Genomic DNA, 18,556 nt, shown 5'->3' on the forward strand with positions numbered 1-18,556 from the left:
GTAACAGTGTGGGTGTGTATGTGTGGGGTGGGGAAGAAAGGAGGGGGAAGGGAGAGTGGAGATGGACCGGTAGTAAGGGAGGGGAAGGTATAGATGTAGTTACTGACCCATCCGAAGTCAGTGTGTATACCCTCTGCTGCTGGAGTGACATGGCATAACTGTCAGATAGCTGCCCAGGAGTTTTGGCTGAATTTAGGAATGCTACAGGTGGTGGTGGGAGTTGTTTTTGGTGGTGCTTCTAAACAGACAACACTAGCCTAGAATTCTTTGAAAATGTTCAGTATTTAATATGTAGAAAACCTGTAGTTGTATGTCAGTCTTTTTAAAAACGTAAACAAAAATCAGTCAGTTTTCTTGAGCAAGTAATTATAAAAGGGAGGGGTAACAATGGTAGTGGTGTACTACTTCAGGTTATGCCCTTAGGTATGGGCCAAGAGCGTTAAGTGTACCAGATGACTCAACTTTTCATTGTTAAGCCAGATGGAGGTTAATTGTGAAAAGACCACTGGACTTTAGCTTCAGCTTTCGTATTACATTTTCTTAAAAGGCATATAGGTCTGATCCCTTAGTGGCCAGTATTGACATTTCTAAAGGCATTTTGGTTATCACAACTGTACATCCAATAATCAAATTAGTATCAGGAATTCACCTTTAAAAACATAGTTGGGAAAGCTAATGTCAATTTTGTGTAATGTCTATTGATGAAGAAGAGATGATATAGCAAAATAATTTGTTTTACCTAAATTCAGTATTTTTGGATTGAGTATGATTTTAGATACCATTAATAAATCATATTTTGTTTGGCTTTAGTTAAACCTTGATTGTTTCAACTGTTAACCTGTTAACATTCTCTGTTAAGACATACACAAGCACACTGCACTATAAGCATCAAATGTTTAGGTAACTCGCTCCATAGTCTTTGTCCCAGGATTAAAACTATATTTGCAATTTTCTAATAGTGTGTATTGTCTGCTTCAAAGCATGATGTGGAGTCATAGGCAGGCATCTGGATGAAGCTTTGAGCTTCTGAAAAATGTGAGGTGGGTGAAACACTACCTAGTAGGAAGAGAAAGGATTTTGTTTATAGTAGTTGTGACAATGGCCTTGAGAAATGGCGGTGTATTAGATCATTAGGAATCTGAACTTTTCTTGGAGTGGATTTTCCTCAGCTTGCTGCCCATCTCTGCTCAGACCAATGATTTGTGGGCTAGTCAGGAAAACTTCATGATTGGATTGTCCTGTTAAAATAGCATAATACATTTTCATAAAATCCTTCTTTCGATGCCCCCTTTTTCTTTTTTTGTTTTTTGTTTTTTAAAGCGCGTCAGCTGACTGTTCAGATGATGCAAAATCCTCAGATTCTTGCAGCCCTTCAAGAAAGACTTGATGGTCTGGTAGAAACACCAACAGGATACATTGAAAGGTACAAGTTCTTCTTTTCCATAGTCCTTATTTATCCTTCTATAATCAGCATTGCAGATGTACCTATTTTTAAGACCATCTAGGACTTATATTAGTAATAGTGGGAAGCTAATGTTTGTTAGTATCTAGTATAGGATTATTGGGAGTTGAAAATTTTGCTGAGTACCACCAACTTAGAGTTGGTTTTTTCAAAGTTTGACTCTTCTCCACAGGAAGTACACTGATCTTAACCATTTCTGAGATTTGTTTGGAGATTTGCTAGAAATGCACAGAATTAGAAGAAATATTGACTTCTTATTTCACTGGTCCTATAAATCATTAACAACAGCACATATATCTTATTCTGCTTATAATTGTTTTTTACTTGGCTTTATGATTTTAAGATCCGTCCACATTGCTTTCTGTATGTTATCTTCTAGTCAGTAGTTTCTAAGTGTCGTCACTTACAGTGATTCATGTCCACCATGTTCTATTATAAGCTTTTTCTTTGATGGATATCTAGATTGCCTCCAAGCTCCATCAACACAAATCCTGTTGTAATGGCCATCTGTGTGCATGCCCTCCTAAAGAACGGTGTGAGACATTTTGGGGGATGTGTACCGAGCACATTGGGATTGGTAGGAGATACACAGGCTTTAAATCCTCCCCAGCTTGCTCTCTAGTGCCCGCGCATGAAGGTTGCTCTGTCCATGTGTCCTTGCCGGCATTTGGTATCATTCGCCTTTATGGGGTTTTTTTGTTTTTGCCAGTCTTAAGAGGTGCAGGCATATTTTGTTTTTATTGTATTTTCTGTTGTGTAATTAGTTTTAAGCTTTTCTTCATGATCGTGAGCCTTTTAGTTTGCTCATTTGTTGTTCCCTTTGTCCATTTTCCTCCTGGGGTTTACTATCTTTTGCAAGAGTTTCTGTGTATTCTAGGTGTTAAGCTCTCATCAGCTTTAGACTTGTAAACAATCTTTTGTGTCATTTCTATTAACTTTATCCATAGCATTCTCCATTAAACAGAAATCCTTAATTTTTATATTTTGAGGTTTTGACCTGTGTCTTATCTTTTTCAAGTTTTAACAAGTCCTTTCTAGTTTCTTCTGTATTTCCTGTTGACTAGTTAGTTTTACCTTTCATCTTTAGGTCTTTAATAATCCCTCTAGAGTCTACTTTTATATTTAGTTAGACATTCAGGGTTTTTTGTTTTGTTTTCATGAGGTTTTTATAACGCTTCACTAAACAGCTCATTTTTTCCCCATTTATTTGTGATTACCACCTTTACTACATATCAGTTTCTTATAAACACCTGTATTTGTCTTGGAGCAGCACTCTTTTGTTTTAATACCTGTTTTAATTAATATGACTTTTTAGTATGTCTTAATATCTAGCAGGGTGATAATTTAATCTTTCTCCCTGTAATTTATTTTCTCCCTGTAGTATCTTGCTTTCTTCCACTCTTCCTCTACCTCTCATTTTCTGTGGAATACACTCTTAAAATTGGCCTAGTGGTATGTAGACCTTTATCCCATATATGGTTGATAGTAAGCTTATAGGGGTTTTCATAAAACAAAACAAACAGTCCCTCCCAAAACACTAAAACTTTTGATAGGAGTTACATTGAATATATATATTAACATGGTAGGGAATTATCCTTTTAATGTTACATTGTCTCATCGATATCCATACTTGTATTTATTGAGATCCTATTCTTTTTTATTACAGTTTTTTTTTTCACAGTCTATTCTTGGTTAATTCCTGTATACTTTAGTTGTGTTGCTTTTGTGAATATAGTATCTTATTTTTTATTGTATTTCCATGTTGCCTGTTGTTGATGTCAAGAAGAGTGCTATTGATTGATTGATTGATTTTTTTTTTTTTTTTGGTGTTGATCTTGTATTCAGAAATCTTGCTACACTTTTAGTAATTTGTTCTTTTTTCTTTTTTTTTTCCTGCCAAAGGCAGAAGATCTTGTCTGCAAGTAATGGCAGTTTTAGCTCTAATCTTTCACATGACGCCACACCAAGTTTGTTTTTCTTTCATTACAGTATTGGCCAGGGCTTGCAGCACTGTGTTAAACACTAGCATTAAACACGACCATCTTTGTCTTATTGCCAGTCTGGATTGTATATAAAATCTCTCCATTAAACTTGGTGTCTACTTAGGATTTTTTTATAACCTTTTTCCTGTATTCAGATGGTCTTTTGACTTTTTCTTTGAATTTATTAAGTACATATTTTTGGAAATTTATATTTCAGATACTAAACTCACCTTGCATTCCTGGAGTAAACTTACACTGAGTTAAGTAATTTAATATTTTATGTAAGGTCCTTTTTCATTAGTGAAATGAACTTGTATATGTATGTACATAGGTATGTACAGTACAGAAACTTTCAGTGAGATGGTAATTTCATGCCCTGGTTTTAGAGTTGGTATCAACTACTTAATGACAAGGCTGCTTTTACTTTTTTCCCTGTTTTCAAAGCAATCTAATAAGATAGGAATTAACTGTTGAACAGTTGAGAGAACTCTTCTAAAAATGGACTTTGGCCTTAGGGATTTGAGAACCCTTCTTATTTGGATTTGCTCTGTTCCTCTTTCCAGTTTCTTGAATTGAATGCTTGAATTGTTTGTTTTGTTTTTTAAGTTAATCTATCTTTTATGGTCTTAATATTTTGTTTTAATAATATAGTGAAGATCTATATGCTGAAGTTAGTAGCGCAGATTTATTAACTGTGTTGTTCAAGTTGTCTATATTTCTGCTTATTGATTATCTGCCTAGCAGTTTCTGGGAGGGATGTGTTAAAAATTTCTACTTAATCTTTTTCCCCTGTAATTCTGTTGGTCGTGGATTCATATATTTTGGAGCTGTATTATTAGCTATATGTTTGTGATGTATACATCTTGTCCTTTTTTTCCAGTTTCACAGAATAAAATGTACTCCTTTGTATTTTGTGATATTTTTGTTGTTGTTATATAAGTTCAGTTGTGTCTGATTAAGATGGCTGTTCCAGGTTATTTTTTGGTTTTTATTTACTTGGCATGTCTTTTTCCATCCTTGTATCTTATCTCTAGTATGAAAGTTTATTTGCTTCATTTTAGAAATTTCAAACTCTTTGCATTTCTTGAGAGTGGTATTGTTTTGGACTTAGCTGCTAGTATTTTATTTTATAATTTATTACACTTCTTTCCTCCTTTTCTGCTTTCCATTAAATAAATCAAGTTGTCTTCTGCTGGCTTCAGTTATTGCATTCTGCTTTTTGTTGTTATTGTAATAAGGCTCAAAACTTAATACCCCTATTGATTTCTTAAATTTACCAATGTCTGTGTTGTTTATAAAGCTACATGCTCTAGTCCTTTTTTTTTTTTCATCAAGGTATCAGTAAAATTTACCAAGATATTTGGCTACCCATATCTTATATAGTATTCCCCGAGTTTTTTTTTTTTTTTTTTTAACTTTCTCAGCAATTAGTTTTAATGAATGTAACGAGTATCTGTGGCATATTTCCTGAAGCCTGGTATGCCTCATAAAGTTTTTGTTTTGCTTTATATCTGAATAATAGTTTGGCTGAACTATAAGTTCAGAATTCTTAAATATTTTAAAAGTTCATTTCTTGTATACAGTGTTTTCTATTGAAGTCTGATGTCAGTCTCATTCCTTTTGCTTTTGTGCGTTGTTTGCTTTTTCATCGAAAACATTTAGAGTTTTCTTTGGTCTTTGATATTCATAGATTTCATTACCCTGTCTAAGGGTTAGAGTAAGGATTTCCATATTACTTTGACTCTGAAAAATGTATTCGTTCCTTCAGATATCTACTTCCCTTCTGTCTTTTAGCTGTTGCTAATTTTGTCGTCCAAATCATAACTTTTCTGTATGTCTTTCCTGCTACCTTCTGGAGAGCATTTCAACTTTAATGGACTTCTTTCAGCTGAATCTATCCAGTTTATCCTCTTTGTTGGTTATGTATTTTAGCTATTATATTTTTCATATTCAATGTTTCTACTTTTAGATTTTTTTGGTCTTGTTTCTTCCCTCATTTCTTTAAATATATTTACATTGTTATACCTAATGTAATAAATATATTACAAATAATAATACGGCTTCAGATGAGAAATATTTCATTCTTTCATTAGAAATTGTATTCCCCAAGTATTTCATTATTTTGGACTTAGAGCTCAGGCTCATTGGCTAATAACAGCTACTCCTCAGTAATGATTATTAAAGATCAGGCTTTGGTTGTGATAGTCCTGTGGAGTTTAAGATGAGGGGATGGGATGAACCTACGGAGAGCTCAAGTTAACACGGACTCAAAGTTTGCTGTCAATTCTAGGCAATTGTTTCTGACGGTTCTGGGACGAGTCATTCTCCTGTGGTTGTAATCCATCGTACCTGGATTGGAGGTGTGGAGGAATGAGTGCTTGCAGGCTCTCTCAGCCCAGTCCAGCTTTCATCAGCTCCTAAAAATGCTGGCACAGGGCTCTGTGAAGGTTGAAGGGGACAGGCACTGACTGTTATAAGGAAAGTGCAGAGTGTAAAAGGCTTTCTTCTAGCCTGTCCTTACTGCTCCCCATTCTGGCCCTCCCCTTCCCAGGTTGCAATTCACCTGGTACAGTTATTAGTCTTACTTAGAAGCTGCTCATGGTCTCTGTGTGTGTGTGTGTGTGTGCGTGTGCGCGCGCGCGCATGCGTGCGCCTAAAATAATTTTTTCCTTCTTGGTTCTAAAGTTTCTAGGGTTGAATTTCTTTGATTTTTAATTTTTTAAGATAGGGTGTGCAGGTAGGCAGCACCCCATGCTATTTCACCACCTTGACAAAACATTAAGCTTTTTCTTTTTAATTGCAAGAAATATAAAATTGATATCTGTAGGTAATTTGTTTTCTACTTCTGATTATCATAACTAAAATAGTGGTTAAAGTGGTTAAGAGAATTATTTGATTTATAATCTACCTATGGCAGGAAATTCTAATCTGGATTCTGGATCTTTTGTGCAGATTCCCTGAAGTAAGATAAATTTTGAGTGGAATTTTTTGGGTGGTAGGGGATTCTTAAGTTTAATCATACTTCAAGGGGGCTTATACCCCATAGTAAATGGTATGATACATGAATTGGATCTTAAAGCTGTTATTAAAAGTCCCTTCATGAAATATAACAATCTTTTTAGAATATAATTTCAAGTTCTAAATTAAATACAGACACTAAAGTAATAGTGTAGGATACCATCCTTTTTTCTAATATACATATGCTCTCCTTTTCCCTAAAAATAGCTGATATGGGTGAGGTAAACTTTTTTTTTAATCAAGGCAATTACCATTATTCTTAGAGTTAAGATGATCAGTCCATGACTTTTTAACTTACAGAAATAGACTGTTTCACAGCTTAGATGCCAGCACTGACAAGTCTAATTCTGAACTTGATTATAATGAAAGATGTAGGGTTGATATGATTTCATTTTCTTATCGACTTACTGTATCTGTTTAAATGTTCACTTTTGAAATATTTTAGAGTCAAGAAGTTCGTGTATTTCTATCTCTTGAATTTTAGTTACTTTGAGTGTACCTTTTGCTTCAAATAGGAAACCTATCATTCACTAACTTTTATGCTTTATTTCCAAAATGATAGAAGTATGACTTGTATTTTACTGTGATGCCATGTAACTGGTGCGTTCCAACCTTTCAGCTTGCCTAGGGTAGTTAAAAGACGAGTGAATGCTCTCAAAAACCTTCAAGTTAAATGTGCACAGATAGAAGCCAAATTCTATGAGGAAGTTCATGATCTTGAAAGAAAGTATGCTGTTCTCTATCAGCCTCTATTTGATAAGGTAATGCTTTCTACTACTTTTGTTTATCTAAAATATGACATAATAAAGCTCTGCAAATATAAACAGACTTGCAGGTGGTTAAGTCTTTAGACCTCTCAGCTAGATGGTTATTAAGAGGTTATTTGGGAAATAAATCAACTCAAGTTGTGGTATGCAATCATGAAAACTATAAGTGTCTTTTATGAGAAACAGCTAGTTTCTGCCTTGGATGTGTTTTTATGCAAGCTTTTCTTTTTAAATCATTTTAGCGATTTGAGATCATTAATGCAATTTATGAACCTACGGAAGAGGAATGTGAATGGAAACCAGATGAGGAGGATGAAGTCTCGGTTGGTACCAACTTTGTGTTTTTATCCCTTGAAAGTATTTTATTGTAAGATGGATAGTGAGTGCAGGTAAGCCACTGTTAAACCTGGCACGATCTGTACCCAAATTCACAAATTCATTTTTCCCTTACCTTTTTATAGTGTTTAAGTTTTATAGATTCGTATAAACTTTTCCTTTGAACTTCAGGATGACATGCAAAGGATTGTTCTTGTTTCTCAAGTTGATGAAAAGGAGGCTTCTTTTTTATTTTTAAGTTTATTTTGAGAGAGATCACACACACATGTGCTGGCAGGGGAAGAAGAGAGAGGGAGAGAGAATCCAAGCAGGAGCCCGACACAGCCTGACCCCACGACTGCGAGATCATGACCTGAGCCGAAATCAAGAGTAGGACCCTTACCCAGCTGAGCCTCCCAGGCACCCCTGAAAAGGAGGCCTCTGAGTGACTTGCCTACACCTAATAAATGGCAGGGTTGTGACACAAATGCAGTGTTCTGTTACATGACCCTGTTTCTCCAACACTGCTTTTTTGATGTTGGTTGATAAAGCAGATATAATGTTTCGATCAAGAACACCAAGGGGTGAAGTGTTGGGTAAGGTGTATATTTCTTTTTTTTTTTTTTCCCCTCCCTCCTCTGAAGCTTTAAAATTTTTTTCTCTAAAACTATTTCCCTATAGTTGATAATAAGGTTTTCCTAGTGTTTCTCTTTTTTGGAGGGGTATGGTAGTTAGCAGTATTTATAGAGCATAAATTTGGCTTGGAATGGTATTAAACAGCAGTGTTTACACAACTAGACTAGAACTTATTTGACTGAAAGTTATAATTGGTGATTGAGGATTTGTTGGTTTCTGTACTTCACCACTGGATGCACGTTAAGGGGTTGGGTAATATTTTATCAGGAGGTCTGATCTAGGTATTCAGTAATGTATGCTGTCATTTATCAAGGAGGAACTGAAAGAAAAAGCCAAGATTGAAGATGAAAAAAAAGATGAAGAAAAAGAAGACCCCAAGGGAATTCCTGAATTCTGGTTGACTGTTTTTAAGAATGTGGACTTGCTCAGTGATATGGTTCAGGTAATTTTATTAATAATAAACACCAGTTTACCTTTGAAATTTAAATGGCTGTGATAACACTAGCCTCTCCATTGTTGACTTTTATAGAATGGTTGTCGTCTTCTGAAACCTGTGTTATCTGTAGAAGGAAAATGTCTTTGATTGATGTAATCAAATAAATTTTAATTCATTTTCAAAAATTAGATAATGAAATGGTCCCTTTCACAGTCGTTTATCATTGAGCGATGTTTTGTTACAGTCTTGTGCCTCCTGTGTTTAGGTGCTTGGTATTGGAGATAGGAAGGAGACTTATAATTTCATTTCTTACCCAAAAAGACCTTTTCAGTCTGAAACAAATATTCCAAGGAATATTTGCATTTTAAGAGAATAACATAAAGATCTTTAAATTGTTGCTTTTCCTGGGAAATCAACACAGATGTCACCTTCTTGTGGAAACTTTTCTGTCCTAATCAGAAGCATTTCTTGAGCTGCTACCATCTGCATTATATGGTATTTGTTGCCTTCTAGTATGATTGTTGGAAGTTAATGTCAAGAAAAAGAAATCTTGGAACAATGACTGCTTATTGCGTTTGTACTTTGGCAGAGTAGAAAAGGACCTAGCAGAATGAAAGGGACAAGAAACAGCTGGAAAAGGAAAGGTTTTTAAAGCAAACATGCCTAAAACTTGGTTTTGGATTCTTCAGCCCATTCAGACTGATGATGATAATGTAGTTTTCTGTTAAGTCACTTTTTTTCCTACCAGTGGCAGTAGAAGTAAGTAGAGCTTATAAGTAAACTAGCTTTAGTATAAGCCATCATCTGGAGAGTAGGTCTTATGGTTCATAATTGTTTTGTAAAACCTCCCTATAAATGTCTCAGTCAGCTAAATGTTTTTGTCCAGTAACAACACTAGTCCTAAAATGCCATGTTAGATATTCATTTCAATATTTTCTTAATTTGCAGGAACATGATGAACCTATTCTGAAGCACTTAAAAGATATTAAAGTGAAGTTCTCAGATGCTGGCCAGCCCATGGTAAAAGAACTTTGAAATAGTTTCAGTCTTGTAACATTAGATATTTATAGGTAGATATACAGAACTTTCTAAAAAGAGGTGATACTCAAAGCTTAGAGATGGGGGTAAGAGAAATTAAAACTCATATTTGCTGCTCTTAATTGTTGGTAGGAAATAGGTGTTTGGATGTTGATAATTGAAATGCAGTATTCCTTTTCCTCCTGCTCTGGTCATAAAACAGCTTTTGAAATCTAGTAAACCTTTTACGCTAGATTAAAAGTAGATAAAAAATAATAGCAAGGGAACAGGAATTTTAAAAAAAGACTCTCTCAAATAATAAATGAATGAAAATAAATGGCATGTGTCTACAAATTACATAAAACAGAAGATATTAAAGCGTCCTCACTTTCCCCCAAACCAACAGGATTATGTGAAGTATGGGCAAAGCTACTCCAGGTTATAGATTCTTTTATTGTGTGTGTAGTACAGTTGGGCTTTTTCCTCTGTCAAGTTCAGGCTAGAATAAGATTTAAAGTCCTCTTTGTGGGGATGGAAGGAGGAAGGAATACTTGCTCTGTTTATTCAGGTGTTGTAACCTATTTTGTAAACATGTTATATAAGCTGAATTCAGTTTTATCCAGTTTTATTTTGTACCTTGTTTTGCTTTTTAAACAGAATTTGGGGGTTATCTGACCCTTTCCCAGAGTGGGAAAAGCATTATCGCTTAGAAGTTTATATGTTTATACAAATCAACAGATTAAGTTTTTATTTACTAAGTCACTGACATTTATGATGTAGGAATTTCATTAGTTTTTATTTTTTTATTTCTTTTTTAAGAGTTTTGTCTTAGAATTTCACTTTGAACCCAATGAATATTTCACAAATGAAGTGTTGACAAAGACATATAGGATGAGGTCAGAACCAGATGATTCTGATCCCTTTTCTTTTGATGGACCAGAAATTATGGGTTGTACAGGGTGAGTTTAATTTTACTACTTTCACAGAATTTATCTCTTTTTAGTTTACTTAGAATTTGTGATACTTGGTATTTCCTACTATGTGCTTAATACTTGATACATAGAGGCATACATAGTTTATCTCTAAACATTTCAATAAAATGTTTTCTGAGAAGAGCTTATCTGTTTTCCTAGAATTCTCCTTGGCTTACAGTATTACAGATAGTTCTCCAAAGCAGTGCACATTTAAATTTATTGTGTTGTGAATTTGTGCCAGTTGTCGGTATTTTATGGAAAAAAATTTGTTGAAATAAAATTTTTCTCTTTCTATGCTACTAAAAGCATTTGAACAAATTTTTCCCTTTAATTTATAATTAAATGTAGTAATTAGATATAAGGTAGCTCTTAAGAATTAAATGTAATATGTTAATTGTGATCGATTTTTTTTTTTCCTCTTCGTTTTGCAAGGTGCCAGATAGATTGGAAAAAAGGAAAGAATGTCACTTTGAAAACCATTAAGAAGAAGCAGAAACACAAGGGACGTGGGACAGTTCGTACTGTGACCAAAACAGTTTCCAATGACTCTTTCTTTAATTTTTTTGCCCCTCCTGAAGGTAAATAGTGTTTCAGTTTGGGTATTGATGGTTGTTTTATTACAAGCTTTCTTTAATTTCTTACTCACTTGAATTTCTTTTCTTAATTTTACAGTTCCTGAGAGTGGAGACCTGGTAAGTTAAATTGTTATTTATTTGTTGAACTGTTAATTGCATATGAAATTAAAGAATTGGTTCTCAAAGGTGGGGAGTTGGATAATTGGTTCTTGAATTTTGTTCTGAGGTTTGCAGTGCATGGAGAAGGCCATTATGCATCTGAAATTATTTCCTTCAAAATGCTTATAGTGCTTCCATTGAAAAGTGCTGAAAGGCTAAAGGCTTTCTTTTGAGACTTGCAAATACTGTGTAGGGGAGGATAGTTTTCTTACTGAAACTAGAATGTATTAAGTTATTTGTACAGTACTTCTAACCACATTGCCGTTAGAACTCTGTGTTATTCCGGTGGAAACATGGTTTCGTATCGTGGCCATGCATTATGTGACCATATAGCCAAGAGCTGTGATTGTGCTTGTGTACAGCCTGGACTGAGGAACAGCCTCTGAGAGGTCGTCCAGGCAGGGTAGGCTAGGTATGTTGTGAATCTGCTCTTTTGTTGGCCAGATTTTTTAACTTAACTCAGGTGGTTTAAATAGTTTTATACATATGGAATTAGATAGTATGGTTTATTTTGAATACTTTTGAATTGGAATAGTTTTAGCTAAGGCTTGGACCAGATGTGTAAAATGCAAGTATTTCTGCCTGAAAAGAGTAGTAAATGGCTTGGCTCAACATAACCTTTTATGACAGAAAAGGGTACTATAAAGCAGCACCTGAATTTTAGGTAGAAAGATCTACCTATGAGCATGGAAGGAGATAGTTACTGCTATTTTCAGTCAGCAGATGGGTTGGAATTTTTGTTCAAGTGATTTTTTTTTTTTTAAGTTCTATTGTCAAATATTGATGGTAACAAAACAATTTTGAGGAGTTCCAGATAGACCACCACCTGTAAATAGAAGTCTTCCCCTCAAAGTCCACTGGCCCCTTCTGTGTGTTTTTGGATGTTCATTATAGTGGATTATGTTGATGAATCAAAATGAACATTCATGGAATTCATGGAATGTTTACTCATTGTTTGGTATCGGGTGTTTTCAGTAATTAATATTTTAAAAGGAAAATTACAGTCCCGTAACAAAGTTGCTTTTATATTTTAATTTTAAGCCAGGAGAAACTAAACAATAACCAGTTCTAAGTTTTATTTCCTAAATTTCTCTGAGTATGTACACTGGCTTGCTTACTTTCTTTTTATTAAAAACCTATAAGCCTAAGGTGTATGTAGATGACTAATGAATCACACACATAAGCTAATTTTAAAATGACAAATAGGAAATTGAATGTTGCTTCATAGGATTTAAACCCAAGAGTCTTGTATGTGCCTATTTAATTAGCAGTTATTAAATTTTGTGCTTTTTTTTTTTTAAGGATGATGATGCCGAAGCTATCCTTGCTGCAGACTTTGAAATTGGTCACTTTTTACGTGAGCGTATAATCCCAAGATCAGTGTTATACTTTACTGGAGAAGCTATTGAAGACGATGATGATGATGTGAGTGAATCTGAATCCTGTAGTAAAATAATTTTGTGAGGGTATGATTGTCCCAACTGATAAGAGGTTTAATGAATAGATGTGATTTTTTAAAAGATAGAATAATTCAGAGGCTAATTACTGATGGCTTCTAGATAACTTTTCTGAATTGCTTTAAATATGTCCTCTTAGGATCTTAGACTGCTCTGAATTAGTGAAACTTTATTGTGTTTGGTCATTGTTGTAGGTCTATAATGCCCTTGTCTTTGACCAAATAAAACATACCTAAAATGTTTTTTATTACTTAACATAACAATATTATGAAGCCATTCCAGTAGGTTTTAGGTCCTTTTTGTGCAATGTGTTCACATAGGTAATATTTTTTAGTAATAGTTGCCTGATCACACCCACGATTGTACTGTGTTCTTTAATTTTTTAAATTGTCATATTTAGATAATAGCACTGAACTGAGTGATGCCTGCAGCTATGTCATTTGTAATTAGTCGCCTTAGGGAAAGTATTTTTCTCTTTTTAGATCTTAGTGGAGACAATGCTGGCTGTAAGTAATGGTACTCTCAACTGTCTGTTAGCTACATTCACACTTCATCCTTTTTTCCCTTTTTAGTATGATGAAGAAGGTGAAGAAGCGGATGAGGTAATGTTTACCAAATGAGCAAATAATTCTGTTTAACACATTGAGAAGCGAATTGAGTGACTTATGTATTCCTTTGCTATATACTCATTATTCTGTGATACGGGATAAAAACTTTTTGGAAAAAAATATGGTTTTAGAATTCTACAGCCAAACAATGTATGTATAAGGTTTCAATAAATAAATTGCAAAACTCAGAACATTTTTTTTATTTCAAATAATTCTGTTCTGCTGCAGGGTTATCAGCTCTTTGAAGAAGTCAAAAGCTGCAGTAAACTTTTTCAACGTTGGCTGCAGTAAATCTTTTCAATAAAAGCTGTCTGGATGTCTCAAGTTGTGTTGGGAAATTTTTCATATTAGAAGCTTTCAAATTAAATTGCATTGTCACCAAACTCTGTAATCATGAAAATCTTTTGACCTATAGAGTAACTTGTATTAAAATTTCTCCATACATTATGAGCCATTTCTTCCTACTATGTACCTACTTCATGGATGCATTTTGAACTTTAATATAGGAAGGGGAAGAAGAAGGAGATGAGGAAAATGATCCAGACTATGACTCAAAGGTGAGCAAAATTAGTGCTGCTTTCTGTAAAATTTAAGGCAACTTAAGAGTCCATGTTTCTTCATATAAAGTTTATTTTTGTCCATTAAAGTCTTCAGTAAGTCTTCTTGACTGGAGATTTTATATATATATATATATATATATATATATTTTTTTTTTTTTTTTTTTTTTAATCCTCCACTGGTATTTATTTCAATAGTGCATATGTCAGTGCACCTTTCCTAAGAAACTTTTATATTTGGTTCTGACTTTGTATTTTTCATAGTTTCAGGCTAAATAAACCCTAAGATTCTACTTTCAATGCACTTTATCTTGGGCTTTTTTTCCCCACAATTTTTGAAGCATTTATAATTACTTATTGCTAGTGTTCTTAGGTTGTTTTTCCTCCAAAGGATAGCTTATAAACAAAGGTCAGTTTTTAAGTAACCTGAATGCAAAAGTGCTTGGGAATTAGGGAGGCAATACTGTGTTAGATTCTCCCAACCATCTTTTTCAGAGAGTCCCAATCTGTTATTCTTGAGAATTTGTTATATCAGGGTTAGTAAAGCCCATTGTCTCCCCCAAAATACATAGTACCTTATCCGGGTTCTGTTGAAACTTAAGGTTTCTGTTAAATGCATTCATTCATTTGCTAAATTCTGTAAAATGTCCAGAAGATACTTTAGTGAGCAGGTAAGAGAGGGGGTAGTTAAAAATCATACTAAATATTCTAACAGGTATGAATCATTCTTGACAGTTAATGGAATTAGGAATTATGAGTAATTGATCTATAAGAAGGCAAAAATAATTGGTAATATGACTAACATAAATTGCTTGGTTATTTTATTTTGTAAGATTACGGCTTTGTTTGTCTTATTTTATGGAATTCATTCCATAATGTAAATTTTGGGCTTTATTTTAGCACTTCGGTGACTTGCTAACATTTGAATAAATAATTTGCCATCATTGCTATACTGTTTCTTTAATTTGGCAAGAATTTTGGTAGAACAGTGAGATAATATAGTTAAGATAGTTTAATTACTGTTGAAATGAACTGAAGCAGGTAGAAAAAGATAGATTGACTTGTTGTTTTCCTTTAACAGAAGGATCAAAACCCAGCAGAGTGCAAGCAGCAGTGAAGCAGGATGTATGTGGCCTTGAGGATAACCTGCACTGTAATAGCCTAAACACAACTATTATTTACTTACAGCCTTATGTTTTTGTATTTTCTTAGTAGACTCAGTAATTTTTTTTAAAGGAAAGGAACTGATAATTTTAAAGACCAATTTGTTCTACTTAGCATTTTAACTATAGTTTTTCTGCCAGCTCTATTGATTGCACAAATTCTTTCACGCGTATTCATTCATCACTACATGGTTTGGTTCTTCTGGAGTAATTTTTATCATGTAACAGTGTAGCTATGAAAGTGAATAGCCCTGTTACAAGAAACAGTTTTTTGTTGCGCTGATTCCCCCACCCCCACCCCCCCGAAGAACCAAAGTATTTTTTCAGCTGGTAATTGAATTGGGTTTAAGTTTGCTTGCACTATCTGTGCCTTTCATTACTTTGTTACAGAAATGCAGTGACTTAGACTTAAGACAATTCATTTAAAAAATAAAGAACTTGTCAAGACAAATATACGGTTAAGAATTTCCAGTAAGATCACAACTGATAACTTAGATTATTAATGGAATTTTGTACTTTAGGTGACATAGTTAGAGAAGCCTAGTAAGGAAACCATATAAGGAAACCTAACTCATAGCATGGTTATTGGTTACTATAGGGAGGTGAATAAAACCCATTTTCAGAAGTTAAGCCTCATTATTTTAACTGTACTTTTAAATTTAACCTCCATTAACTAAGCATCTTTTCTTTATGGTAGGGTCTACCTTCTGCTTCCCTGGAAAGGATGAATTTACATCATTTGACAAGCCTATTTCAAGTTTTTTTGTTGTTACTGTTTGCTTGTTTTTGTTTTTGCAGCCTAAAATAAAATGTCATATAATTTTAGTTCTCACAAGATAATGTCTTAATTTTGTACTAATTCAGGTAGAAGCAGAGGCCTAGCTTGAATTAATCATTGTACCCAGTTTACCATATTATGGAAGAAGAGAGTGTCAACTTTGGGAGAGGTACTACATCTGCTAATATAAGAAGATAGAAAAGAAAAAATCTTAAATGATGTATTTTTTTCTTAAAAAAAGATTAAACGGTTAAAATTTTATTTCCTTTGGTTAGAACTAGAGAGAAGGCCCCACGCTCTATAGTTAATTCCAGTTCTTATTGCTTAAAGTATGTCATTTTCCCATGCTTCTGTTTACTGTATATTACAATGGGTAGTACTGTTTACCTAACTACCTCACAGATATGTTAAGGCATGTTAAGTTAAATTTTATGAAATGTTTCTCGATCTCATTAAAAGCTCCAAAATTTGAACCTGTTTGTACCACAAGTATAATATTCAGCATTTTATTCATACCAGGGTTTGATAGTTCAACTGGAAAACAAAGGTTTAAGTACCTCTGTTCTGGATCTGGTCAGGCAACACTCTTGCAGATCTTTGTGTGGCTCCTGTCTAGTAAGTGGATGGATGAGCAGCTCTTTCACAAGGTCCAAGGATTGCTTTTAGGTATTTTAGTTTATGACCATATTGTAGTAAAATACTGCAGAGATCATGGGACTGAAGTAGAAAGAAGACCGTATTTAGGGGGGAAATGCCATTAAATTTGAGACTCATAGAGCCACATTTAAAATACCTCAGGCTAATTACTGTTAATTTTTTTGTGATGAGCTTAAAAGCTTTGACAGTGAGGGTGGATTAAATGGATTCTAACTAGAGGCTGGCCTAGAGTTCCTGCTCTTCATAAAACTGTATTGTTTCTAGAGGTGATAGAGCTTCCTTTTTGAAAATCTAGTATTAAGATCTTGGAATGTGAACACATTTTGTTATTTGTATACTACTTTTCATTCCTCTCCTGAGATTTTAATTAACTACTGGAAATCCTTAACCAGTTGCAATGGTTTGTAGGAAAAAAATGCCATGAAAACACCCTGTTTTTCCTCCTTATTTTCAGAATGCTTTTGGTTGCTTTAATTAGACATTCTTTGCTGATTTTTTTTTTTTTGGTGCCCATAGCTCATGTGATCATAGCCTTTTCTGAACCTGACCAATTTTAATCTAAAGATAGAATCCCATTTTTAATTAACTTAAGTAGCAAAACCACTATTTTTTTCCTTCATTCCTTTAGGTAATAGCTATTGCCAAAGTAAAGGGGCAGATACGATTTCATCTTGTTATATAAAGGGGATGTGGTTTGCAGAGGAATTGTTTTCTTATTCAAGTTGGCATTGCAAGGGATATCAGTGTTTATCTGTGCCATCTCTCCAGTTCCAAAATGGTTCTATTCCATTCTAGAAATTTGAAATATGTAATTTGAAATCCTTAATAAAATTTGCATTTAATTTTATAAAATGTATTGGTGATATTTTGGGTGGTTTTTAAAAAATATGAATATATTTATATATATAGATATAGATATATATATACTTTTTTTTTTTCAAGAGCAGAGAGTAGAGATGTTTAGAGTATGCTATTCTGTGCTGAGGCCAGAATGGCCTGTGAATTTATTTCAAGAGCAACCTCCCAAGCCTTGCTAAATGGAGTTTGTTATTGGAAGACTGGAAAGATTTTTACTCTGAGTTAACAATAGACATTTTTGAGACACTTTGAATTTTGTCTTCACATTTTCAGTTTATAGTTTTCCCTAGCTCAGGCACGGATTACCGAGAAGTTCTATTTTTTCTGTCTAGAAATGGCAAAATCTCATATATATATGTATACACACACACACACACACATATATATGTATAAGTTAATACTTTGAAATTTTTTTCCTGTCATTTTATGGTCATTCAAATATGGTAAGTAAACATAAACAGTTTCATAAGTCACTTAGTTTTTCAGTTTAACACATGTCTGAAAGTTAAATTTATGTAATTTTTCAGAATTATTTTATCTAGTTCACTGGAGCAGTGTTAGTATTTCTGTGACATAATATCTAAATAGTGTGGAACTGGCTTACAGAGTAGTACTTAAGAAAAATGGGATTCTACCTCTATTTCCTTTTTAGCTCATTTAATAACAAACCTGAAAGGGGAGATACTAGCTTTGATAGAAATATTTTCATTATTTCTGTGAATAGGTTAATGCATACTGATTGGTATATGATAAGGCCCGTAAGATAACTGAATTACCTGTTCTTATTACTGCTGCTTGTAAGACAGTATGAATTTGTGGGTTTATCTGAGTTGTAGGCCATTACCATTATTAAAAATAAAACTTTGACTTGTTTGAAAACCTTATCGTACAATGCAGAAATACTAAAGTAATAATCAGATATCCTTTGAATGCTTGATTTCAGGGCTTGGTTTAGAATTTGAGTCCATTTTTTTGGATTAGTCTTATAAAAATGTTAGCCTTTATATTTTTGACTAAGTCAAGCCAAATGTTAATTTTAAATGTACAGAATAAGCGGATAGGTTAGAAGAAGCATATGTTCTTACTAGGAACTTTAGAAAAGAAATCATACACTATTTTAGTTTTTTTTTTTTTTTT

General features: G+C 33.7%; 1 protein-coding gene across 4 annotated transcripts in view; it reads left to right on the forward strand.

Moving 5' to 3' along the window:
- The window catches only part of NAP1L1 (nucleosome assembly protein 1 like 1), a 32,936-nt gene extending 15,871 nt beyond the window's left edge, over positions 1-17,065 (forward strand). Inside the window, exons 4-16 of one of the 4 annotated variants that reach the window (XM_039249918.1) lie at positions 1,321-1,423; positions 7,082-7,223; positions 7,472-7,552; positions 8,494-8,622; positions 9,565-9,636; positions 10,453-10,592; positions 11,040-11,185; positions 11,280-11,299; positions 12,644-12,766; positions 13,371-13,400; positions 13,913-13,963; positions 15,045-15,116; positions 15,824-17,065. In XM_039249918.1, coding sequence (XP_039105849.1) covers positions 1,321-1,423; positions 7,082-7,223; positions 7,472-7,552; positions 8,494-8,622; positions 9,565-9,636; positions 10,453-10,592; positions 11,040-11,185; positions 11,280-11,299; positions 12,644-12,766; positions 13,371-13,400; positions 13,913-13,963; positions 15,045-15,080 — 1,073 coding nt within the window. In that variant the 3' untranslated portion in view covers positions 15,081-15,116; positions 15,824-17,065. Of the gene's footprint in view, positions 1-1,320; positions 1,424-7,081; positions 7,224-7,471; positions 7,553-8,493; positions 8,623-9,564; positions 9,637-10,452; positions 10,593-11,039; positions 11,186-11,279; positions 11,300-12,643; positions 12,767-13,370; positions 13,401-13,634; positions 13,731-13,912; positions 13,964-15,044; positions 15,117-15,823 lie in introns of those variants that run through there. The other 3 variants (XM_039249919.1, XM_039249922.1, XM_039249920.1) reach the window with 3 other exon arrangements.
- The last annotated feature ends 1,491 nt before the right edge of the window (positions 17,066-18,556 follow it).

Source organism: Hyaena hyaena, unplaced genomic scaffold (assembly GCF_003009895.1).
Source record: "Hyaena hyaena isolate Hyena2069 unplaced genomic scaffold, ASM300989v1 scaffold_352, whole genome shotgun sequence".
NCBI lineage: Eukaryota > Metazoa > Chordata > Mammalia > Carnivora > Hyaenidae > Hyaena > Hyaena hyaena.